The sequence below is a fragment of the Arvicola amphibius genome, chromosome 1, assembly GCF_903992535.2.
Source record: "Arvicola amphibius chromosome 1, mArvAmp1.2, whole genome shotgun sequence".
Classification (NCBI taxonomy): domain Eukaryota; kingdom Metazoa; phylum Chordata; class Mammalia; order Rodentia; family Cricetidae; genus Arvicola; species Arvicola amphibius.
Genome location: NC_052047.1, coordinates 61,486,061 through 61,512,150, shown reverse-complemented (window position 1 = coordinate 61,512,150; position 26,090 = coordinate 61,486,061). Strand labels below are relative to the sequence as shown.

At 49.9% G+C, this 26,090-nt stretch overlaps 1 protein-coding gene across 1 annotated transcript in view; it reads right to left on the bottom strand.

Annotated features, from left to right (window-relative positions):
* Slc2a9 (solute carrier family 2 member 9) overlaps positions 1 to 26,090 on the bottom strand; it is a 138,669-nt gene that overhangs the window by 52,359 nt on the left and 60,220 nt on the right. The window contains exons 6-8 of the mRNA XM_038344433.1: positions 25,446 to 25,578; positions 9,264 to 9,451; positions 2,359 to 2,469 (exon numbers count right to left, since the gene is read on the bottom strand). Coding sequence (XP_038200361.1) covers positions 2,359 to 2,469; positions 9,264 to 9,451; positions 25,446 to 25,578 — 432 coding nt within the window. The remainder of the gene's footprint in view (positions 1 to 2,358; positions 2,470 to 9,263; positions 9,452 to 25,445; positions 25,579 to 26,090) is intronic.

The window sequence follows — 26,090 nt, the reverse complement described above, 5'->3', positions numbered from 1 at the left end:
GCTGCCCAAATTAACCGTAGATCAAAAGAACGAGAGTGTCTTTTCGGCCTGGTGTTATTATACCTCAGAGCCATTTTAGCAGACTGTCAAAAATCTCAGTAAAGGGAGTGGAAAAAATAAGCCAGGTGCTCTTTTATTGATAGGAAATTACCCCGAAGGGTCAGATGAAGTTGTCTGAGTGGCCCTGAAAAGCAGGTCACACAAACTTTGGGGAGAGCAGAGGACTTGCTGGATGTTGAGTTTGGGGGAGGAGAAGGAGCTGCCATAGGCTTTGATTTCTGTTTCCATGACAACCTTTTCTTGCAGCGTTAAAGTAGCTTGTTTTTACTTTAAAATGCAGCTTAAACCAGCCCAAAGGTAACAGTTTATGGTTTGGATATCCAGGGGTCCAGAGCTGGTCTCACAGGACAAACCCACAGTGGAGACCCTGGGGAGGAAAAGACTGGCTTTCCCAGTTCCCAGAAGCTTCCCAGGTTCTACACATCCATTCCAGGCAATAGTGGTGCCCCTTACGCCTCACATCCTGACCTCTGACCTTTTGTCACTTCAAAGGTCCATTGTCTGCCCAGATAAGCCCAGGGGACTGCCATAGCTCAACTCCTCACTTCCACCCGTGAAGTTCCCTCTGACAGCATCTCACGGCTTATGACTTCAGACCTGCGGATCTTTGGGACCCGTTAATTTTACCTGCCACAGATGGCAAGGGTTAAAAGTTGATTTTATAAATGTGCAGATCCATTCAGAGATGTATGGTAATTTCCCTAAGCACAGCCCGCTGGTAAGTGGATGTTCTGGATGGGATGTAGAGCTGTCCAGTTCTGAAGCTTAAACATGAACACGCACGCACGCACGCACGCACGCACGCACACACGCACACACACACACACACACACACAGACTCCCACAGTGTCCCTGCTATGTTCTTCTCCGCCAGGACACAAGGACGTGTACCACAGCCTCACTTCAGGTGACAGGGCGTGACTTAACCTGCCCACATAGAATGGTAGGCACCTGCTAAGCATGCATCATCCTCCAGCCCTGCCAGTCACTTAATGTCATCTGTTTACTCCCCAGCCCATGTCTGTGAGGCAGGAATGTGTCCTTATAGAAATGGTGAAAGTGAACCACAGGGACGTCATATAACTTGCTTAGAGAGTCACCTGTCTCAGGAGAAGCAGAGCTGGCATGGGAACTCAGACCATCTGTGTTCTGAGTAGGCTAAGAAAGGAAATGGAACAGAGGCTTGGGAGGACCGATACAGCCTTCATCACCAAAGCAAACTCTCATATATACTGGTTACATGGTGCACCCCATTAAAGCTGCCAAATCAATACTAGGAGGGAGGTCAGTCTGCACCTGCCGCTGTTAGAAAAGCAGGACCCAGTGGGATGTAGACAGGGCCACTGCCTCCCAGGAACAGAGAAAGCTGTACACAGTGTAGAGACGAGCGGGCATTTTCCCAGGCCATCCAAACAGCCTAATTAGAGGGCATCTCTTCATTCTTTTAAGTTTTCCTGGATTTTTACAAATGTACCTCCCTAAGTTGGTGTTGGTTTCTGATAGCAACAACCCCCCTCCCCCCCAAAAGAACCCAAACTCCAAGCCCACTCTCCTTCCTCTGCTGTTTCCACCCAAGGCTGACTGAGTTCTGTTGATCAAAGTCAGAATTAGTAGTGGGACTGGAGCAATCTATAGCTAGAGATGGCTTTGGTGATGCTCACAGGTGGAAGAGCACTGAAAGGTTTTCCCCTTTAACCAAAAGCAGATCAGATCCTTCTTAAGAAGTAGCTTGTTAGAACGCTCTGGGAAGGCAAGGAGAAAAACTGAGTCTACCAAAAAAGTGGGCAATGGGATGGGGAATCAGCCTGCTTGTGCGGACATCACCCTTGTCATGGAGATCAGTAGGGGAGACTGCACACCTGAGCATCTCCTTCGAGGTCAGAACCCACACTCTGCCATGTCAGAGATGTCAGTTCATCCCGCTTTCATTTCTGAAGCCCCTCAGGGGCACTGTGTGCCTACAGAGAGAAGCACAGACCACACTCCCACGAGAACACGAATGTGAGCACTTCCTCAAGAGAGAAGCAGCTGCGGCTCAGAGAAGCTGAGCACACTTCTGTGTCCCACATCACACAGCCAGAGCTAGGATTCGGCTTGTTTTCATTGGAGATGCAAGGAAAGGAGATACAGTGAGAAAGAGCCCAGGTGGGTGAAGACTCATGGAGTCTGAGCCTGTCCCAAAGCCAGACAGGGTCCTGTGACAAGGCCCACCCTCGTGAGACAAGCCCTGTTAGTTCCCCTGGGTGCTCGTGTGTCATGTAGCCCCTGGGGCATTCTCAGGAGCCCTCAGTGACTTACAGAGAAGATGGCAGCTAGGGTCTCAGTTCCACCAGTGCTCAGCGTGATGTATGGGATCTTGTCCTGAGGGATCCCCGCTTCCCCAAAGATGCTATTGGTGTAGAACCAGATCTGTAATACAGAAAAGAAAAGACATGTCACCCAGAGACCTCAGCCTCCTTCCTCAGTTAGGATAAGGTGTGAGGATCTCTCTACACAGTGCCATTGAGTCCAGACTCAGAGCTGAGCTGCGCTGTATGGCCATGTGGCTTCCTCTCTTCTTCACTAAAGACTTCTGTGCTCCTGGGAGTGATGTCTGCCCACCCGAGACTCTGATTCCTAGACTGCCTTGTAGTTAGGGGGTAGCAAAAGAAATATCGGTGGGGCTGGCAGGAGGCTTTTTATTCTACTTACATTTATTTACATGTAACCAGTGTGTGTGTGTGTGTGTGTGTGTGTGTGTGTGTGTGTGTGTGTGTGTGTGTGTGGAGGGCAGGTCAGAAGAAAAGTTGTAGGAGTCTCTTTCCACCATGTGGAATCCAGGGATTGAATGCAGGTCAGACTTGGTAGCAAGAACCTTTAGAGGATGAGCCATCTCGCTGGCAGCCTCTCCCTCCTGCCCAACACCATTTTCTTCCTCCTCTTCTTTTAAAGAAACTTTATCAAAGAGGCACGCTCTCAAGTTTATTTTGTTTTATTCTGCCCACTTTCCTTTCTGTGGTCAAGGCTGGAGAACGTGATGGTTGGAGCCTCAATAGTCCTCTTGATTAGCATGCTCTGTGAAGATCAAAAACGGTTTCTACTCCACAAAACATTTTACTCTCACCCACTAGGAACTGCCATTGTGGATCTACCATAGTCATACAGTACAAATGATGCTCCTGAGGTCTGGGTAACTGCCATGGTGGATTTACAACTGTACATACAGCACAAAGGATGCTCCTGAGGTCTGGGTAACTGTCATGGTGGATCTACCATAGTACATACGGCACAAAGGATGCTCCCGAGGTCTGGGTAACTGTTATGGTGGATCTACTACAGTACATACGGTACACACAATGCTTCTGAGGTCTGTGTAACTGTACATGTTCAGCAAGGTCCAAAGGAAACTCCTACCCCCTGAACCCCCAAAGGCAATTCCAATATCCAGAAATGAGTTCAACCTGGACTATAGGAGGGTCTCTGACTGTTAGATAAAAGCCAGCATGGCTCAGGAGCTTGTGAAACTGGTTTTCATCTACCAAAGGGAATCATTTCCCACACCCCTGGCATCGGGGACATATGAGGTGCCTAACATCATATCAAAGCCCATGCTGGCCTCTGGGCTCCCTTAGTATCCCAAGTTCCTCTTACAGGCTTTAAGGTCCTTGCTAGCGTTCTATCCTTCTCACCTCCTCTACGCTCACTAGTCACTTTCTCACTCCTCTCTGCTCTATTCTCTATCTCTTGCTATCCTGTTATCTCTACTGTTCTCCTCCACTTTCCTGCTGCCCTAGCCCTGATCATATCCAGTCTACCACTTCCCTCTGCTCTGGACTCTTCCAGATGTCTCCAGCTGTTCTCTCTCTCTCTCTCTCTCTCTCTCTCTCTCTCTCTCTCTCTCTCTCTCTCTCTCTCTCTCTCTCTCTCTGTCTGTCTGTCTCTCCTATAGTAAAAACCTTTAATCATATCATGGACTTGTCAGCAGTTTCTTCACTGGGTCCCCTCACATACCTCACATACAGAAACACTGGGACGGTGACAGCTCTTGGCAAAGCCATGGATGCTCACAGCTCAGGCTCAACTCTGTCTATACTGCTCTGACGCCTGTGTGAGGAAGCCCTTGTTTCTAACCTATCTTGTTACAAACAGTTGTTTGAGAGGCTTGTAGCCAGCAGCTGGGTAGGTCTGCAGTGACAGGTAATTCTACACAAGGCCTCATGAACACCCAGAGACAACTCAAATCAGTTACTGTCCTGATCCTTGCCATCAGTTGGCAGACATGGATCTTAATGTTCACATGAAGCAAGGGGACTCTGTCCTGTGTTATCTGCCTCCCATTTGAGTGGCTGGGGGAGGTGGGATTTTAGTCTGCCAATATAAACCTTGGCTACCAAATTTGGAGGGAACAGAGGCAGCCCCTCACTAGCCCGCCAGTTCTTGAGTGTTTGAGGCTATCTATCATTCCAAACCCACAGTGTTCCCGGATTTGTCACACAAGCTCCTCCCCTTTGGGTAGCCATGCTCTCCCAGACCCCGTCACGGTTGGATTGCAGGCTTGGTTAAAAGGATTATTTATTGTCACCCCAACTCACTGGTTTTTAGGGCCACCATGCTCTCTGCCTTCCACTCACGGGAAGACAGAGCTTGCAGCCCCCACCCACACTTGGCATGTATTTTCCTGTGGAAGTTTTCTCCAGCTCTGCATCATCTCAGCTCTGAATCTCTCACTGCTCCTCTGCCTTTCGTGACCCTGCTCTTTTCTAGTTTCTTTTCTCTGTGCAGTGGCGCAGCCGCAGACATCCTCAGCAGGTTGAAAGTCAGTGGTAAGGGTCGCTGTGCCTGGCATTCTGTGTTCACTGTAGTGTGGCCACGGAGAGGGCTAAGCGGTCTCGCTGAGCGCATTTAGACATCACCAGACAGGAGCTGCCCTTCACCCCTGCCCCAACCCCAGCCTGGAGCCTGTGAGGTCTGCAGAACTATCCTGCCCCATTCTGCCTGATCCATGAAGCACCCTGCACCTACACCTCATTCCAAGGAAGGGGAAGTAACTGCCTTGGCTTTGACCTCTGTGTGAACGGAAGATGATATGATTTGACAGTTTCGGGCCCTTGTGACATGAGGGAGGAATTGTCTAGAACACTCAGAGTCACGCAGCCATGGAGCCAGGGCTGCCCCTACCTCACAAAGTCAGCGTGAGCAGCTGCACACACCTCCCCTTTTGCAGGTGACCCCATGTTCCCTCCTGCACTGGTTCTAACATGCTGAAGCATCCGGAAAAGGCCTTCATATAACAAACAGGTACTTTCCAGATGGTTCTGTCTCCCCATGGAGATATGCAGACACTTCTGTAGTCGGTCTGTCTAGGGGGCATCTGTGAGGCCATCTTCCTTGGGGATGCATCTCTGAGGAACCCTAACAGGGGCAGGGCCAGTGTCTTTCTGAGTCTTCATGTCAAAGTTCAAATGCCTCCCTCTTAGCTCCTGGTGAGTGTTTTGATGAGGCAGTATGCTAGGCGATCATTCTAGCCCGTCATGGCTGAGAGAGGTCTGAGGAGAACACAAGCGCCACATCCCACACAATGACGCTGGAGTGGAGAGGTACCCGCTGGGAACCCACTCTCTTGGCTGTAAACACCATGGCCATGGGCTAAGAGATGCGGTCTGAACTTCCTTGCCAACATATGCCGATGGCTGCCTCCTCTTTGTCCAGGGTATGAGTGACCTTTCCGGTGGTGATCAAGCAGCTGACAAGAGGTAACTTAGGCGGGTTGTTTTTGATTTGTTTTGGCTCGTTGTTTGTGTGTCGTGCTGCGTGCTGGGATTCACGGAGGTGAGACTTCTCACAGTCTCGCAGACCAAGAAGTAGTGAATGGGAACCTGGGCTGGGACCCTAGACCTGAACCACAGGGACATACTTGCTCATGCTCATCTCCATCTGCTAAGTGTCCACAGTATCCCCGAACAGCCACCACCTGGGGACCACGTGCCCTAACACATGACCCTGTGGAGGACGGTCCACATTCAAACTACTGCACCCAGAGCAAGACGATGGACACGCTTGCTGGACATGATAATCAGAACCATGCTCTGGGAATCTCACTTTACATGGCAAATCTAACTCTAAACATGGCCAGGCCCTTGAGGTGGCAGATTCCCTGGATTGCCCGAGAGAGCTGCAGATGCCATTGCTCCTTACAGAGCGGAAACGGGGAGGCAGAGTTGCTCAGAAATGTAGGGTGGGAGAGGAGGGAGAAAGAGTCAAACATAATGCATTGCTGCTGGCTCTGAAGATGGAGGAAGGAGGAAGGAGGCCACAAGCCAAGAAAAGTGGGCAGCTCCGAGAAGGCTGAGAAAACAGAGGAGTGGATTGTCTCCTGGTGTGTCCGGGAGGAGGGTGGCCTGATTTGATCTGAGGACCTCTGACCTCCGGAGCTGTCTGTTGACAAGTGGGATGAAGCCTCTGGTTAGCTCTGTGATTCATTTTGTCCAACAGTGACAGGAAATGGATACACTGGAGAGACATAGTCTATCTATATAACACTTTCCCAGGAATGTGTTCTTTCTGCAGATCATGATCTATGGCTCTATTATAAGGCCTAGCATGAAAAACTTGCTCATTTATTAAACATCTTCCAGGTACTCGCCTAGGCTTCATCCCTGCTGGGCAGAACCTTACTTGCTTCTTCTCTGTGTGTCCTGCTCAGGTCCCTAACCAGTTAAAAGCATGGGTGCTTTCCCTGCCCCCATCCTTGTTCTATCAATAGCTTTGCCATGTAACACCAGGTTAGGCCTCAGGCCAGGATGTACATAGACTAAAAGTTCCTTGGCACTAAACCAGCTCATATAGGCAGGGTTTGAAAATGGCCATACACAGAACGAACACAAGAGGGAATTGTTACCAAGTTGAAGCCCTGACCCATAAAATGCCTTTGGTGAGTGCCCTGAATCAACTCAGATGTTAGTCTGCCACAATTCCATTTGTGTGTGTGCGTGTGCATGTGTGCATATGTGTAGAGTGTGTGTGTGTTTGTATGTGGAGCATCATCCCAGGTGTATCCATCACGATCTTCAAGGCAGGGTCTCTCCCTAGCTTGGGCTTCCTGATCGCTAGGTCAATGAGTCCCAGGATCCACTTCTCTGTCTCCCAGTGCAGGGATTACAGGCATGTGCCATCATTGTTGACCTTTTTAACGTAGGCTCTGGAGATGGACACCAGGTCCTCACCCACACAGTAAGTACTTTACCAACCAGGCATCTCCCTATCTCTTAGCTCCTTCTTAGAGAATTCCTTCGTACTGAAAGGAGGGAGAGGAGGGGAGGCGGCAAGGGAGAGGAGGAACAAACACCATCAAGGCCCTTGAGCTCCACTTGATCTTATTTTAAAAATACATGATCTTAGAGGCCACATGGCTGGGCAATATGCTGTTAGGCCCCTGCTAGTTTGACTGCAGATACCAAGAATGGCTGCTCAGGCTACTCTGCAGATTGACGTCAAATTCCCATCCCTCTACCTCGGGCTCCGGAGTTTCCAGATCCACGGACCCCACCAGACCGGGAACTTTTAGCCACTTCCACTGAAAACTCTGAGTCTTGACTGGAGCCTGTCTGATTGGTGACTGAAAGGGGACAGATGGTAGGTCTTCCCAACAGGGCAAAGGAATTTAGAGGTAGTGAAAGGCTGTTAACTCAGTGTCAGTGCATTCTAGAGAACACGGAAGCCAACAGGACGCTGGCATCAACGACTGTTAACTCAGTGTCAGCACACTCTAGAGAACACAGAAGCCGACAGGGATGCTGGTATCAATGGCCAGAGCAATCCAAAAGGTCTGTTTAATAGAGTGGTTCTCAGCCAGGGCAGCTTGACCTCCGGTCTGCAGCTGGGCAGGGATGACACTAAACATTCTGCAGCCTCTGCAGTGGGGCTTAAAGCCACCCAGGCAGGATTCATCCATCACAGGATATGCAGACAGGAAATTAGGCCTTTGTGGAGGAGAAGGGTCTGCCCATCAATGTCATGGCTCTCCATCTAACAGCCTCGTTAAGCAAGAATTCCACATGTCCTTAAGACTCCACGTATGAGCCTTAGGAAACAGAGCATCCTTCCTCTCCCCTCAGAACAAGGAGAGTCTGATATGCCCGACCTTGAACCTGTCCGAGGGAGGAAAAATGGCAGGATGGGCAGTGGCCACCTGGGCCTAGGCTGAGCTCTCTACTCCCTGCTCCACGTTGTTCTTCTTACCTAACCAGACCAAGGCAAAAAGGCAGAAATGACTAAGGAGCCCAGTGATCTCATTTTACAGCAAGGTTTCCAAAAATAGAATCTGGAGATGGAGATGCTGAAATCAGGCAGAACGTGTGGCTGCTATCTTCCTAGGCAGTCATTTCTCCTTTGTTGGACAGGATTCTTGTTGCCACTCCCTCCCCCACCTGAGGACTACCCCGCACAATAGCAGGGGTGCCGGACTCTCAATCTCATTGAGCAGGTATAAGGCTGGGCTCCATCATCTAGGTTCTTTGGGGGTCCTCCCCACAGCTACCCTTCTCTCTCTCTCTCTCTCTCTCTCTCTCTCTCTCTCTCTCTCTCTCTCTCTCTCTCTCTCTCTCTCTCTCATGCTCTCAGTGCTGTGTGCCTGAAAACCTGTCTGCATCCCTGGTGGATAGAGAACTGACCACATCCCAAGGCAAGGCGTCTCCCTCAGTTCCCTAGAAGCAGCCACACTCAGTTTCTTTACTTCTTGGATTTGGGGATTTTACCTTCTGGAACACTGGAGAGAGCTAGAGGCCTGGAGCCTCCAGAGAGGCCTCAGCTCTGGCTCCAGTAAGATGAAGCCAGCACCACCAAGACTGCTTCTATTTAAATCATTTTGGTCCTCTGTCCCTGTGTCTTCCTGTGCCTGTTTATTGAGAGCCATGATACTTTATTTCCAGGGACACACAGTAGGGCAACAGGTGACAGTGCAAGGGACAACTGTGCTGGCTGTGTGGATAAGTCTGCTCCAGTCTATCCCATTCTACAGAGGTGGGAAGTGAGGACCAGCAAGTTCCACAGATGTAAGCCTCAGGAGAGGCTTACAGAGCTGGGTCTTGAAGTCAGACATGCGGGTCTCACATTCGGAGCCACCCACATTCTGGCCTCCCTCAGTTTATCTGTTGATGTGTGTGTGGGTGCGCGCGCGCGCATGCGCGCACGCGTGCACGTGTGTTGGGGTGGGGAAGTGTACTCACTGCATTGAGTCCACACAGCTGGTAGCTGGCCATGGTGATAACAACAGTGATGACCTGCCAGCGGACAAAAGGTGCCCTCAGCAGCTCCAGCACGGACACCAGGTGGACGTTCCTCTGCACACAGCTCTCAGCCAGCACCTCCTCCATCTCTCGGGAGACATCTGCTTTGCCCAGAAATGTTTGGAAGGCTGTGAAGAAGAATCGACAGAGATTGGCATGTTGGCCCTCTAGGATGCTGACCTTGATCAGGCCCCACTATCTGGACATACCCTTGTCAGGGGCCTGTGATCTCCTGGAGGCTGTACAAAAACTGTAAAAATGGGTAGATAGGGGCCTAGAGACATAACCAACTTTCCTGACGTCACCAAGTGTGCTGAGAGAGCCTGGGTCTATCAATCACCCCCTCCACACACACACACACACACACACACACACACACACACACAGAGAGAGAGAGAGAGAGAGAGAGAGAGAGAGAGAGAGAGAGAGAGAGAGAGAGAGAGAGAGAGAGAGAAACAGAGCATGCCCAGTATTCAAATCCATCTTCCGGGACAGTCATCCCATTTATCTTTTATTTACAGTCCTGACCCTCATCCTGGGGGAAAATTGGATAGTATCAAGCATACCAAAACTTGTTTAGAGCTCCCCCACCAGAACTGCCGTCCCAGTGAAATTCACTGGGCACCTCCTGTTTGCCTGGCCCATCCTCACTGGGTGTCTGAGGGACATCCACAGCTACAAGATGGCCAACCCCAAAGTTGTCTCTATGGATGGAAGAGGACTGAACCTAATGACGTCACTGAAGCCCTTTCCACATGACCCTCTGGAATGTGGATGTCCTGAGTGTAATAAGTCTCAAGTGGGAGAGTGACGATCCACACGCTCACTTGATAGATGTATTTCCAAGTCAAGCATTGCAAATTTCTAGCCATTGGAGGAACTGTATTTTAACCCTTGTACAAGCAGACCCCTGAGATCATAACAGCCAGATCACACAGCGTGCTTTCAGTGCAGAAGCCTGAATATTCATTGTCCTCAATCTTTCCTGCTACGGGGAGAGGTGGCAGCGGTGATGGGCCCTATGGACAGTCCATTCCAGAAACAGCAGGCAGTGTCCTTAATGGCATGGTTCCTACACCTCAGGCGTGAGAAATTGCTCTTTTTAAGTAGAAAAGTAAAGTGGCCAAGCCGACTTCAGATTTTCCAGGCACTGAGCCCAGAGGGTACTGCAAGCTGCTTCCAAGTGTCTCTTTGGAAGACTCAATTAAATGCTTTTGCCAGCACTAATTAATGGTACAGGTGAGAAGTGGCTGGGTTTTCACTGCACGCCAAGCTATTGTATTTTGAAATTTTCTTTCAAGTTCAAGATATAACATTCATGTCGTAAAACAGGCCTAGAGTTCGTGACCATGAAAATATTTCTCTCACCTTATTGGTATGTGTATTTCCATTACAAAATGTGGGAAGCTATTGCCCCTCCCCTTTCTCCTTGAAGAATTCAGCCAAATTCAACGCACAGAGTTCATCATAATTTCCTTCTGCAGCTTTGTCCTTGCTGACATCTCCAGGGTCTGACTCTCTCACTCCCTAAACTTTTTTCTTCCCAGCATCCCCTCTTGCACTGCTATTGGATCCTAAGTAACCCTCCAAAACACACGCATGAGCACACACACACACACACACACACACACACACACACACACACACACCATCACCTTCTGTCAGCACCAGGAGGCACCTGGCAGAGAACAGATGTCAGGGTGATGTTTGTTAGCATGGCTTAGGTGGTAAATCTAGACCCTTCCCTACAACAGAGACCTCCACTTTGGTACCAAGGACATCTTGGGCTGAGTAGCTGCAGTGGGGGCATTGGTGCATGGTAGGATGTTTGACACTGTCCTTGAATTTTACCTCCAGTTGTGACCATCTAAAAGGCCTTGGGATATTGTCAAGCGACTCCTGGGGTGAGACAAAGAGCAAGAAGCTCCTTGTTCCTCCCAAAGGAATACACAGACACACACAGAGATACACAGACATGCACAGACACACACACACCTGTCTCACCCTCTAGCACACCCCTTCCTCCCTTCCGGTGCAGAACAGATCATCCAGACCCTGACCACTGGGGTCACCCTTTTGCTTGCTAATTTCCAGGTATTTGAGCTGCATGCTTCCTGCTTTCTATGATTGCTCTATGGAGCTGCTATTGGGGCTTTGGCTTGTTTAGGTTTCTGGCTCTTGCTATAGCATAAGACGCTCTCCAATAAGAAATGTTTTTATGAGAATGTCCACCTGGAGCTAAGCTGTATGGGGGAGAGGACTGAAGGGTGCTCCAGGCAGCTAGAGGAAGGGAACCTTCAGCAGCTGAAGAACATCCTGGAACTTGAGCAATGCAGACACCCACGGGCACACATGCCCTTTCCTCTCTGTTTTCTGATTCAGTGACTGTCCACCTTCTTGTCCATTGAGCTTCAGCTCAGCAGTCATCTCCTCCAGAGCAGAGCAAGCACAGGAGTGTGGGCCTGGGGTCTGGGGTCTGGGGCCTGGGGCTGGAGTGAGGCTCCAAGGACAGCCTCTGCTATGGTCAGGATGGGAGTGTGACAGTTAGGCTTCACCAACCATTTGACTGGGCTTAGACTCATCTAGGAGACAAACTTGTGGGCATGTCTGTGGGGAAGTCTCTAGATTGGCTTAACGTATGGCAAGAAGGCTTATTTAGCTGTTGGTGGCATCAACCGTGGGCTAGAGTCTTGGACTAAAAAAAAAAGAACTCCAGCTCTCGTCTGTCTGCTTCTCGACTGTGGATATGGTTGGACATCGCCGCCTCAGGCTTCTGCCGCCATGGCTAGCATAGCTTCTGTTCTACCTTCCCCAGCAGGATTGACTATGCCCACAAACCATGAGCCCAAATAAACTCATCCATCCTCAAGTGCTTCATGTCAGGAATTGCATCACTAACACAGAGGGAGAGACTGATATTTCTGAGAGCAGAAGCTGTCAGTCCTCAGGACTGAGTTCACAGTAAGAAAACCCTGCTCTCCAGTCCCATGATGCCTGGGAGCCAAGATAGCCTGGGCTTCACATCCTGCCCTGCTTCTCTTGTGTGACCCAGGACTAGTTAACCACTTCCTGTCTGCTATGCTTGATTTCATGAAATGGAAATGATAAAGCCCACCTGTCAGGTTTTTTGGGTGATGTGGGATTAGACAGAAAAGGAGAGGTGATGTGGGATTCCCCTCTGCATACTGTTAATACCATTGGTTAATAAAGAAACCAATTTCTTGGCCTGTGATAGGGCAAAAGAGTAGAGCTATGTGGAGAAAACTAAACTGAATGCTGGGAGATAGAAGGCAAAGTTAGATGCCATGTAGCTGCGGGTGGGAACAGACATGCCGGAACCTTGCTAGTAAGCCACAGCCATGTTGCAATATATAGATTAATAGAAATGGGTTAAATTATGATATAAGAATTATCCAATGAGAAGCTAGAGTTAATGGGCCAAGCAGTGGTTTAATTAGAATAGTTTCTGTGTGGTTATTTCAGGGCCGAGCAGGCAGGAACAAACAAGTGGCTCCTCCAACAGTAGCCTTCATGACAGCTCAAGGGAACCCAGAGTGAGCTCGTTCACATGTCTTACTCAGGCCTCTGAGAGCCATGCTGCTGGTGTGAGCTCCATGTTAGCCTGAGGAACCCTCAGTGTGTTGGGCTGTGTAGGGACCCACCAGCCCTATGGCTGTTCATTAGTAGCAGCAGGAGCTCAGTTTGTTGGAGACCACCATGGCCCTTGGCTGGACTCTGAATCCTGTGCCAGGAAGTCGGGAAACACCTTCCTGTCTTCAGCCTCTTCGAACAGATTCACAGGTTCTCCCTTCCCTAGGGTCACATGCTTGCAGTCTGGAAGAAAGGGCTCTGAAGGCCGTGGGGTGGGCGGCAACTGCACCCTGGAAGATTAGAGACAGAAGAGCTCTGCTTTTCCAGCCACTATGGTTAGTCAGCTTCCAGGATCCCGGCTTGACCTCTCATTCTAGTAAGTTCTAAGCATCACCTGTCCCTTGGAGATTGAAAATGGGGCCTTGATGTGGGAGAGTCTTCTCTTTGTGTTGATTTCATTGGTTAATAAAGAAACTGCCTTGGCCCATTTGATAGGCCAGCCCTTAGGTGGGTGGAGTAGACAGAACAGAATGCTGGGAAGAAGGGAAGTTAGTCAAATCGCCATTCCTCTCCTCTCTGGGACAGACGTCATGGAGCCAGCCTCCAGGTCATACATGCTGAATCTTTCCGGGTAAGCCACCACCTTGTGGTGCTACACACATTACTAAATATGGGTTAAAGCAAGATGTGAGAATTAGCTAATAAGAGGCTGAAACTAATGGGCCAGGCAGTATTTAAATGAATACAATTTGTGTGTTTTTATTTCCGTGTAAAGCTAGCTGTGTGGGATCCGGGCAGGATGAAAAGCAGGCCTGCCCACCTCGTCGCTACAGGGCCTCTAGACGAGAAAGTCTCTGAGCAAACCGATAGAAACCGTGGCCTCATTTGGTCCATGCTTGGAGCATTTCCAGATCACTGATTGGTTCCTCATGCTGTGCCATGTGCAGGTAGATGGAGGATGGGAAGCTGCAGAGCCTGAGAGGTAGAATCTCTATTGTGTAATCATTAGGTGTGTCCCCTACAGAGGTCTGAATGTGAATGACCCTCATAGGCTCATTTTTGAATGCTTGTTGGACCCTTTGGGAAGGATTAGGAGGGGTGGCTTTGTTGGGGGAGGTGTATCACTGGGAATACTGGGTGAAATCACTTACAGTTTTCAAAAGATTCATTCCCAGTTCACCCTCTGCCTCCTACTTAAAGACCAAGATGTGAGCTCCCAGCTGTTTCTACCACCATGCCTTTGCTTGGTGGATGCTAACTCTCCTAAACTACAAGCCCAATTAAAAGTTTTCTTTTATAAGCCTTGGTCATGGTGTTTCATTACAGCAATAAAAATTATCAAATAACTCCCCCCTGCATGATCATGTCACATTTTCACAGGTGGGCTTTGAGTTATTTCTATACTAAAAAAGGCTGCCTGTGTCCTTGGACCAAATGCTGTGTGAACTCAGTTGGTGGATCATGGTTGCATGCATACGCTGCTTCTGGCTATGTCCCTCCATGGTGGGGATGCCAGGTCTATGCATCAGCCCCCACCCTTGGGACTGTATGTCACTTAATTACCTCCTTGCGTGTCTATCTCCAGACCCAGTCACTCTGTAGGCTTGGGGCCCTGAGGTGAATTGGAGGACACATAGTTCAGTCTGTGGTACCCGCTGGAGTTCTTTTCTGTTGCTGTAGTGAATTTCTGAGACCCTGCATCCTGCGAGGCCAAGTGTGGGTCAGACTTTCAGCCCTGAGCTCTTCCAGATCAGTGAAGTGGTGTCTGGAGCTATGTGTGCCTCACAGACTCAACAGAACTGAAATCGATCACAGCCTAACTCTGCACTTCAAACATCACCCATGACACAGCGCCGTGTATTTTAAACACAGAAAGCTGGGACCATCTCAGGATGCTGCCCCTTAGTTGTGGGGCCCAGACAAATCATCCCTGCCTCGAGCCTTCTTCCTCAGCCTTGGTGTCTGCAAAGCCCCCTCGTGTCTATATTCTGACTGTACAAACATGTGATATATATAAAAGCCATGGCTGTGATGGTTCATCTCCACTGTCACCTTGACTAGATTTAGAATCACCTAGGAGACGCACTTCTGGATGTGTCCTTGAGGATGTTTCCCGAGAGGTTTAACCGAGGAGGGAAGATCGTACCATTCTATGGCTTAGAACCCCAGAGTGAAGAAAAGGGAGGAAAGAAGAAAGTGAGGTGAGGATTGATATTCATGTCTCTCTGCTTCCTGGTCCTCAGAGATGGGAGAAGCAGCCGCACACTCCTGCCATAGGCCTTCCCTGCCAGGATGGACTGTAGCCTCTGACCATGACCCAGAGTAAATGCTTCGCCCCTGACACTGCTGTCAGACAAGTAGGCAGTACAGAAGCCTCCTCATGACCACATTCAAACCCTGGCTTTACCACTTCCTTCAAGTTTCTGGGCCTCAGCTTTCCCACCAGGAAACTGGGCATAACAATATTGACGTTGTTGCTAGTAATGAATGCCAGCACACACATCATTAGTATGCTACCTGGCTCCTACTGAGGTACGGGCACTATAAATACACACTAGGAGCTGGAGATGTAGCTCAGTGATAGAGTCTACATTTCCTTCCTTTTTTTGTCTAGACAGAGGGTACCAAATGTTGTAACCTTCTGTCGTGGCTTAAGTTGTATACCTGTTACCATATGGTACCTGTGAATGTGAGCTCTGCAAACAGCCACCTGGTGTGCGTGGTGATGGGGGTCACTAGGGGTGGCCTGGTTCATCTGATTCCTGTCTTCGTAGGCTAAAGAGATTGGAGAACAGATGCTGAGTCTCAGTGAAAATGTAAACTTGGAGGGGGATGGGGGGATGCAGCTGCCAGCCAAGGTATACTGTGGGTATGGGAACACTGGGGGTACAGGAAGACTAAGTATGTTGGAGCACTGAGGATGCAGGAGCACTGAGGATGCTAGGGTACTGAGGATGAAGGAGCACTGAGGATCCTACGGTACTGAGGATGCAGGAGCACTGAGGATGCAGGAGGACTGAGGATGCAGGAGCACTGAGAATGCAGGAGGACTGAGGATGCAGGAGCACTGAGGATGCAGGAGGACTGAGGATGCAGGAGCACTGAGGATGCTAGGGTACTGAGGATGCAGGAGGACTGAGGATGCAGGAGGACTGAGGATGCTAGGGTACTGAGAATACAGGAACACTGAGGATCCTACGGTACTGAGGATGCAGGAGCACTGAGGATGCAGGAGCACTGAGGATGCTAGGGTATTGAGGATGAAGGAGCACTGAGGATTCAGGAGGATTGAGGATGCAGGAGCACTGAGGATGCAGGAGGACTGAGGATGCTAGGGTACTGAGGATGCAGGAGGACTGAGGATGCAGGAGCACTGAGGATGCAGGAGGACTGAGGATGCAGGAGGACTGAGGATGCAGGAGGACTGAGGATGCTAGGGTACTGAGGATGCAGGAGGACTGAGGATGCAGGAGGACTGAGGATGCAGGAGGACTGAGGATGCTAGGGTACTGAGAATACAGGAACACTGAGGATCCTACGGTACTGAGGATGCAGGAGCACTGAGGATGCAGGAGCACTGAGGATGCAGGAGCACTGAGGATGCTAGGGTACTGAGGATGCAGGAGGACTGAGGATGCAGGAGGACTGAGGATGCAGGAGGACTGAGGATGCTAGGGTACTGAGAATACAGGAACACTGAGGATCCTAGGGTACTGAGGATGCAGGAGCACTGAGGATGCAGGAGCACTGAGGATGTAGGAGGACTGAGGATGCTAGGGTACTGAGGATGCAGGAGCACTGAGGATGCAGGAGGACTGAGGATGCTAGGGTACTGAGAATATGAGATACTAAGGGTGCTGGGGAACTAAAGATTCTGTCCACCATCACCAGCTAGCAGAGGAATATGGCTCTGCTGGTCCTTTGACTTCCTACTTCTGGTCCCCAGAACAACTGGACAGAGTTAGCTGATGTATAGGTAGTTGCTCTGAGCTGACAGCTTGTGACACTGCACTGTGGTGACAGCCTTACTTTCTCTCTTTGAATGCTCTTGACCTCTTGCAGAGCAAAGCCCAGAGAGGTCTGGAGGCTTCTTTCCTGTGACAAAGGAATATCACATGGAACATGCCCAATGGTTCTTTGTGCAGAGAGATGCTCTAAGCTCTTGGTCTTGCACAGTGCAAGGCCAAAGACTTCTAAAATAGGAGCTTTGTCAAGACTGGTATTTAAGAGCGGGACATCACGGGGCTTCCAGTGCAGGCTCAAGGTCTCTTCATTGTCACATCTGTGAAGGGATGTAGGAGGAGATGTTGAGGCTCTGTGGAGCTTTACACAATGTTACTGGGACTGGGACCAGAAGCTCCTGTTCTGTATGAGGATATGGGAGACCCTGCAGTGTGGAGAAGCTAGCAGGGCAATCACCGGTTTCCTTTGTGATCAGCACATAGTGATACATTGCTTTGGTACAGTTTACTAGTCAGTGACTAGTAGTGATTAGCAAATTGGAGGATAATAATTCTGCCTTCTGATTGAACTAATCTGATAAATAAGTAAGATTCTGCGCCTGCCGCTTCCTGCCGTGCCTCCCTGACAAGATGGACTGTCATCCCTCTGGAACTGTAAACCCCAATAAACCCGTTCTTCCACGAGCTGCTTTGGTCACGGTGTTTTGTCACAGCAACTTACACGGTTATAGAGTGTGTCTGAGGCCAGCCCGGGGCAAAAGAGGCTGAGTCAAAGAGAAAATTCCTCAAAGAAATTGAAGATTTAAAAACCAACCATGACAACACAAACCAAGATGTGACACAGCTGGGACACTGCCTGTGCTCCAGTTACAAGGCATTGCAAGCTGCAAGGGCATTGGCCGAGAATGCCTGGCGGAAAGTGTAAAGTTAACAAATGATTAATAATACTAATTAGCAATAACACCTCAAGGTAAGGGGGGCATTTCTGCAGGAGTGTAAAAGTAGTACTTAAAAAAAATCATGCAATGAAAAGAGATCTTTGGAAATGTTTCTGTCTGGCAGTCACAATAGTGTCCTCAGACCAGCAAGGAGAATTCTCATAGCTGTATGCCCACCTAAAGCATCACCAGGGCTGGGAGATGGCTCAGTAAAGAACGAGCTTGCCAAGAAAGCAGGTGGATCTGAGTTCAGAACCCAGAATCCAGGCAAAGTCAGACATGGCAGTGTGCGTCTGTGACCCCAGCACTCCTGAGACGAGACAGGAGGCGGAGACAGGATCCTCAGACGACCCTGGCAGATACAGAGGCAAATAACAGTGTCAAGGACTGGTGTGTGGCCACCTTTTGTTCTCTTTCTCTCTCTTTCTCTCTCTTTCTCTTTCTCTCTCTCTCTGTGTGTGTGTGTGTCTGTCTCTGTCTGTCTCTCTGTCTCTCTGTCTCTCTGTCTCTCTCTCTCTCTCTCTCTCTCACACACACACATACACACACGCACAGCATATTCTGCAGACTTCTTATTTTTATTTAGTTCTCCTGTGACGGACCCCTGAGATGACAAGGTCAGGGTTGTCATTCTGCAGGTGAGAAGAGAGTTGGTACTTGGCCTGAAAGCACAGTCTGGTCTGTATGAGGAGGGTGTAGATGTGAAGGCTGCTAGGCCAACAGCACAACACATGTCATAAGGGACCTGCCTGGGATAGACAGGTTGGTCTCACTGGACTTCCGAGCAGCCTCTGCGGGAATAGCTCCCAGGATGTCCTCACAGGGAGGCGAGGCTGGCTTCTTATCTGAGGAGAACTAACTGCATACACATCCACACTGTACACAGTACATGGGATGGATGGGCTCCTGGCCATGGAGAACATGTGGTGTGCTGAAGACTAGGAATTGTCTGCCCACATCTGTGCTCACAGCTGGGTGTCAATTGTAGTGGGCCATTAGAAAAATGAGCCAGGGACAGACGAGACCAGGAGAATCCCTGGAGCTAGGTGCTCCTGAAGTCTCCTTCTGAGCATCAGAAATGGTCCCTGGGAGCTGATGTAGTCAACAGGAGCTGCTGGAAGGAATAGCCCGCCTGAGGCTTAGACAGTCTCACAGTCTGGAGGCTGGGAGTCTGAACAGAGGAACCACTGAGTTACTTCTCTGGTCTGATGTATGGCCACCTGCTCCATGAGTGTGTGTGTGTGTGTGTGTGTGTGTGTGAGAGAGAGAGAGAGAGAGAGAGAGAGAGAGAGAGAGAGAGAGAGAGAGTTAGACAAACAGAGAGGTAGAGATTAGAGATAGAGGGAGACAGAGCAGAGATGGAGAGAGAGAGAAAGACAGAAAGACAAACAGAAACACACACACACACACACTGAGAGAATGAATACTTTTGTCTCTGTTCTAAAGACACTTAAAGGGGCCCCACCTTCATGACCCCATTTAACCTAATCACCTCCCAAGAGCCTTCTGAATGTCGCCATGCTGGTGCTTAGGGCCTCAATATGAATTTATGGGCATGCAAACCTTCTGTCTATAACAAGAACTTGGAGCCAGACCTTGGAACACTGTCTTACCCTTTGTTCTCTCTTCTCCTTGCTTTCTCAATGCTATTTTGCATCCTGAGTCCCGGGCCAGAAGGCACTCCTGGCTTTTGCTCATGCAGCCCCTGCTGTTGGTTTTATCCGTGTGAGTTCTGTGATCTAAATTTAGCATAGACTGTTCTGTACCCAGAAACGTGAAGCAGGATGTCTGGGATTGTGACTTTTCCACTTGGAGCCCGTGAGGAAGATTGTTTCCTCTGCCTCTGTCTCTGGATAAGGGAGGCCTGGGGTATATGAAACTCTCTACAGGGAGGTATCGAGGTGCACGCTGTAGCTAAGTGTCAGCCACCGTGGGGACTCTGTCCTCACCCAACCCTGTCAGCACTGGAAGCTGTCGGATACACTGTGAACCTTGGAACATTTTTGGCAGAAGCTAGGTACAGGGAGGGCACTTGCTGTCCTTGGTAAGAGCAGAACAAGGTCATGAGCAGGAAACCCCATAGAACATGAGAAAAGCCCACAGACCATGAGAAAACCCCATAGAACATGAGAAAACCCCTTATAACATGAGGAAATCCCATAGAACAGAAAGGCTGAGAGGAGACTTGGTTCCACTTAGCTTCACGCTGGTGTGCTGTCGAATGGGACATAGACACCTACCAACTAAGGGAAGCACGAGGCAGGGTCGCTGCTGCCGCCAGCAGGAAGCTAGAGAGAGACAGTGCTGGGGGGGCACATGAGCCAGACGGCCCACTGCCAGCTCTGCGCTCACCACCGTTTAACATTAGGAAATCAAGGAGCTGAGGGGTCCAGACCCACAGGGGCGTGGGAATTTCCACCCTTGCACTGCTGTGAGTCTGTGTGGGTGATGCGAGCTCAGGTCAGCGATGGCAGTGGCAGGAGGTCAGAGACAAGATGACCCCACTTCTGCACTGCACTTTCACGTCCCCTGTACACGCATTTAGGGCCACCTCTAAATGGAGGGAAGGCCCTCTTCCTTTGGGCTTTCCCTGCTAGAAAACTCCCCCTGCCCTGGGATGGCCGCATGCCCCTGAAGGACAGGAGAGCTGGGTTCTACTGCACCTCTACCTTTGTCCCTGTGTGACCTGGGCAGTCTTGTGACAGCTGGAATCTGGCCGTCTTCAGGAAGGAATTACAATGAATGTAAGGGAGACAGAACTAGCACGCTCCTGGAGGGCCACTCTGAGCTGCGGTGCATTTGAGGATTGCCCCCCGTGAATGACAGCGACGGGAAGCTTGAGCAGGAGCTCTGGTTTAAATCAGTTAAATAAGTGCACATGATTCCTCTCTGGTCTGCAGGTGCTTGATCCAGCCACGCGTGTTCACAGGCTTGGCACACATTCCACAGCTGCCTTCACCTGGTTCATGCCAATCGTCTCCCTGCTCACTCAGCTGCCACCTCCTTCAGGAAGCTCTCCCTTGGGATCCAGGGCTGCTCTCCTGTGGCTCTTGGCACAGGATGACACTATTCTGATCTGTGAGGGCATCAGGTTCCTGACAGCCTCTCTTTCCGACTACAGGCTCAAGGCTCAGCTGCCTGGCTTTGCTCCTGATCTTCCCCTCGGGGTTCTGGGACATTGACAAGAGAGCCAACGGAGAAACCAGTTTCTTCTTTTTCTCTAGCTGCCAGGAAGCTCCAAGGTACTTGGTGACTCTTCCTGGAAAAATGACAAGTCCTGTGGCCCAGCCATTTCAAAGCCAGGTTGGACGTTCTTCCTGCGAGTTACACAATTAACCCAGTGGGCTCAATGCCACAGATGGGGCACGCAGGTGAGTCTCCTCGACCGTTCCTAGCTGCCTGTGTTACCTGCCTCACAGCCTCATCCTGACACCTTGAAAGTCAGTCTCCTTCAGCCAAGTCCTTCTCATGCGACATCCCTCTGGTTCTCCCTCTGCCTCCAGTTCTACCTTCTAGAAGGATCCTTGTGATCATACTATCCCTTCTTAGGCCAACACTCTTCCAGTCCGAATCAAGCTGATTGGCAGCCTCTGTTCCATCGATGACCTTAATCCCTTTGTCTTGTGCCACCTTTAATCTTGACTGTTAGCAGGATGGGGTTGAGACTAACACAGCTCACTCTGGGTATGTCTCTGAGGATTAGATCAGGAGGGCTCCAAGACAATGAACAGTTTAATCAATTGATGGAATTAAAATGTGATGAGGTGGAATTAAAATTGAGACAGGGTGGAAGTGTGGAAGGTGGGGCCTGGCTGGGAGAAGCGGGCCACCAGCAACTGTGCCTTTGGGAGCTGTCTCTTGTCCTGACCCCTCCCTCCCTGGGAAGGCTCAGCTCTGGCTCCTGTTCATCACAGTGTGAATTTTCTTTGCTATGATGGACAACGACCTCTGAAACTGGCTTTCTCCTTCCTCAGGTTGTTTGTATCGGGTATTTAGTCTCAGGGGTGCAAAGACTGATGAGTGCACCATGCCTTTACTGCAGGCTCAGGGTCTGGGAAGTAGAAAGTAGAGAGCCCTTTTCAGGCGGGTATGGTGGAGATCACTTTTCTGCCGTCCACGCTAGCACCGTGAGGACTTCACAACAGTGGGGGTCATTTGTAGAGCTGGAAGACTCGCTGAGAGTTCATATTCCCCTTGTTTATACAGCAGAATTCAAGGCTCAGAGAGGAGTGGGTGTTGAGCCACAGGAAGGTAGGTCAGTCAGTGCTTGTGCCACTTCACCTGCTTAGAGGGAGCAGGCCATGGAGGAGATGGAGACATCGTGTGTCCATGGGGTGATGAGAGCAGACACTGCCCCAGCACTGGACGCCTGATGACCACACCAGGCTTTGGAAGGCAGATTATGCTCGCTACTGTACCACCAACACTGCACCAACACACCACGCTTTAGTGTTTCTACCTCTCTGCTCCTCCTCTCATGCCCTTAAGTGAGCTGAGAATACAAGCTTTGCTCAGACCGTTGAAACCGTTTGTTCGAAAGCAGAGTCCAGCTCCTCTGCGATAGTTAGGGCTGAGGCCCAGATAGTCAGACCTGCACGGACCCTCCATACCGAGGTAGAAATAGATGAAGTCACAGAATAGGTACAGCTGTTGGTCTCAATGCTCTGCCTTAAAGGATGCAGCGTGATGTGTGCATGGCAGTCCTTCTGCTGTTCCATCTCCCTGACTGCCGTTCCATGAATGATGCATGCATGCAGTTGCCATCAACCTCAGGGCTTTCCCTTAGCTCACACACGCTGGCCATTTGTCATCCAACTTTCAAGGTATTTTCTTCATGCACCAGCTTATCTCCATTTCTTATTATCCTTCCCATGGCTGCTTCTAGAAACCCACAAGCTATCAAACTCTGGAGCTACTACCACGTGGTTCTTGCAGCTGACCTCCGTCACCAAGCCACCCTCGCTCTCGGTCGATAGGACAGAGTGTGGCTGTAGCCGGGCGCCACCACTCATTGCCCTCTTCCTCTGGAGCAGCCCCTGACATTGCAATAACAGATGGCTGAAGGATTACAATCCCAGGCTCTGCAGCAGGGAGGACAGGCTGTGAGATCATGTTCTGTCCAAGGGGACATGAGCAGAAGAGACACGGTCACAGAGAATTCTGAATCCCTCCTCCTCACTCGTTCTCTTCTGGCTGGAACGCAGAGTGATGGCAGCCTCTTTAGAAGATGATACCTAGAGGGTCTTCATCACAGAGCCCTCCCGGATCCTGATCTATGGGACATCTATCTGCCCATCACATTTCCCATGATGACATTTCATTTCTACTCAGTTAATAAAATATCCTCTCTCTTGGGATGGGTTTAGGCTCTTGCATTGTGGAATATTATTTTAATGTTAGAAGGATGTGTTACATTTGGTTATGTTGCATTTGTTTAATCATGTAAAGATGGGTTGCGTTTGTTTCACCTGGCCTGCCTATGGTACCTGATTGGTCTAATAACAAGCCAAACGGCCAATAGCTAGCTAGGCAAGAGAGGGATAGGCGGGGATGGTGGGTACAAAGAGTAAGTAGGAGAGAAATCTAGGCAAAAAGAGAGAGAGAGAAGAGAAGGAGAGAGAAAAAAGGAACACATTCAGAGCCAGAAGCCAGGCAGCTGCCAGCCAGCCAGCCAACATGGCGAGAGCAGGAAAGTAAGATATACTAAAAGAAAGTTTAAAAGTCCCCAAACAAAGTGTAGATAAGAGAAATAGATTAAAATAAGAGCTAAGATAAGGCCAAACCTTCACAGCTAATAATGTTTCCATGTCATGATTTGGGAGCTGGTTGGTGGCCTAAAAAAAAAAAATCCTGTTTCACTGTTGTCCCAGTTTTAGGCTCAGACAGTGCCTCTTAAATAACGAAGACCAAGAACTGGGACTTGGTCCTTGGCCACTGAGAACTAAAAATGGTTGAGTGGAAATGTCTGAAAGGGCCTGCGGGACCAATTACATTCATGCCATGTGTCTTTTACCCTCTGCGTGTGCATAGAGCCTCCTCCCACTGACTCCGAACTCGGTCATGTGATTTCAGATTGGGATATTGAAAATATGCATGCATTTCCCACTTCTTGTCTTAGAGACTGGTGATCTCCATGAACATATTCCTGAGCTGGCTTGCTGGAGGATGAGCCATGTGGAGAAGAGCTGCGGCCACCCTTGGTCAGACTGCTGGCCACTGGATAGGTAAGTGTACCTCAGTTTACTCTAGGAAGGATTTCAAGGCCAAATTCTATAGATTAACAGAGCCACACAGCTGCCCTCTGGACTCATAAGCAATAAAAAAAATGCTGTTATCTTGAGTTTTGAGGCATTTGTTATGCAGCATTAATGGAAAAGCTGACTGTTACAAGACCCTGTCCCACAATGTTTTCAACAGACTGGGCAAGTGTATTTCTTGCCCAGTATCAAGCAAAGAGTCAGGAAATGCAGTGTGCATCTGGTTCAAGTTCAATGCTACCATTGGCTTCTCTGTGTCATTGGCCAAGTGACCTGATACTCAGCTTCTGTCTTTGCCTCTGTCGTAAGGAGGACTAGAAGTATGATTGGTTCCCTATGGTTATGAGGATCTAATGAGCTAACCCAGGTGAGTGCCCAGTACAGACAGGCCACTCATGGATAGTGTCTCTCCATCTTTTTCCTATTAAGACAGGCTCTCACTCTGTAGCCTTGACTGGCCTTGAGCTCATGGGGATCCTCCTGCCTCAGCCTTCAGAATATTGGGATTGCATGCATGCTCCACCTGGACTTCTGTTTTGTTTGGAGAACTGGAGATTGAACACAAGGCCTCGCACAGGCTTGGCTAGTAGCACATGACCTAGGCTGGCTACCCTCAGACATGTCTGTCCATCCTACCAGACCACCCAGGTCACTCCAGGAGGGCAGGGATGCCATCTCATGCTCCTGTCTTTCCCACTGCCTGACAGAACACCCAGCATGTCAAAAGTCAATTGTTTGCTGAATATCTGGCATGAAATTGGTACTGTTATTAATAGAAATGCAGATCTCAGTATTCTGTTTCAACCCAAGGCCGGGATCTCAGTAGCTTTGTTCTTTTTGCCACGTGGAGGTATAGTATTTATCAGGTTTTATGACTTAAGATGTATATACAAACACACACACACATGCATGCATGCAAACACACATGCATGCACACACACACACACACATGTACTGGACTGTGAAATAAGACTGCAGAGCCTCACTCCCTGAATTCCACATTGCCCATTCTGACTATATAGAACTGATGCCTTCCCCAAGGTCCCTGTCTTAGCTGGGCAGGCGGAGAGGAGTTTTCCCAAGTTAGGATGTACCAGGCTTCCAGGAGAGGACTCGGTTTCTTCCATCAAGCCCAGTTGCTTTCTGGAATCAGATCTCTTAGCCTCTCCTCAGTCACTGTCTTCACATTCCAGAACCTCTGTTATCTGACCAGTGTCTGCAGGAGGGGAGGCAAAGAGAGCGGCTGTCCTACAGCACCCAACTGGGTGCTTGCAAAGATGCTGCTTTCCCTGTCTGGCTTCCTGGTCCTCGGCATAGCGTCCTGCTGAGATGCAGGTATAGGCGGGCACTGTGTGATGGAAGCAAAGGACCCACCTCTCATGGCTCCTGCCTCGTCGTCCTTTTCAAGGAGGAGGTAGCGTGGGCTCTCAGGGAGAAATGGCAGGCTTGCCAGCTGGACCAAGGCAGGAACAACGATCACTCCAAACAGGTATGGCCAGGTGCTCTCCTGCAGGGAGAAGACTCTGCTGATGGAGGAGGACTTTGGTTGATTTATTGGGGACATTGAACTAAGCAGCTTGGACTCCACGGGAGGCCTCTCTGCTCAGCTTGTCCACACTGCTAAGGGGAGGAACGGAGCGGATGAGATAACGGCCCTGTGCACACAGCGTCTTCCACACCGAGTTGATGTGGAGTCCTCGGCATCTCCATGAGATGACAACCTAGCACATCTCTGAAAAGAAAGTAGATCCTGGCAGCTAAGCCACCTAGGGAGTACCAGAGATGGCTGCTTCCCTCACTTGGACCACCACAGCCAACCTGGGGTCTCCTTGAATCCCCTCCACTCCTCCAGCATGGCTCCTCCCAGGTTGCCATGGGCATGGAGCCAGACTTGCTTGAGTGCGAACACTGGACCAAGACCCCTGTGCAGTGCCCACAATCCTCCTATTTTCAATGAAGATAGATAGGGGAAGGAAGGATGGCATGGTCTCCCAGGCCATCCCTGGGGACAAGGAGCCC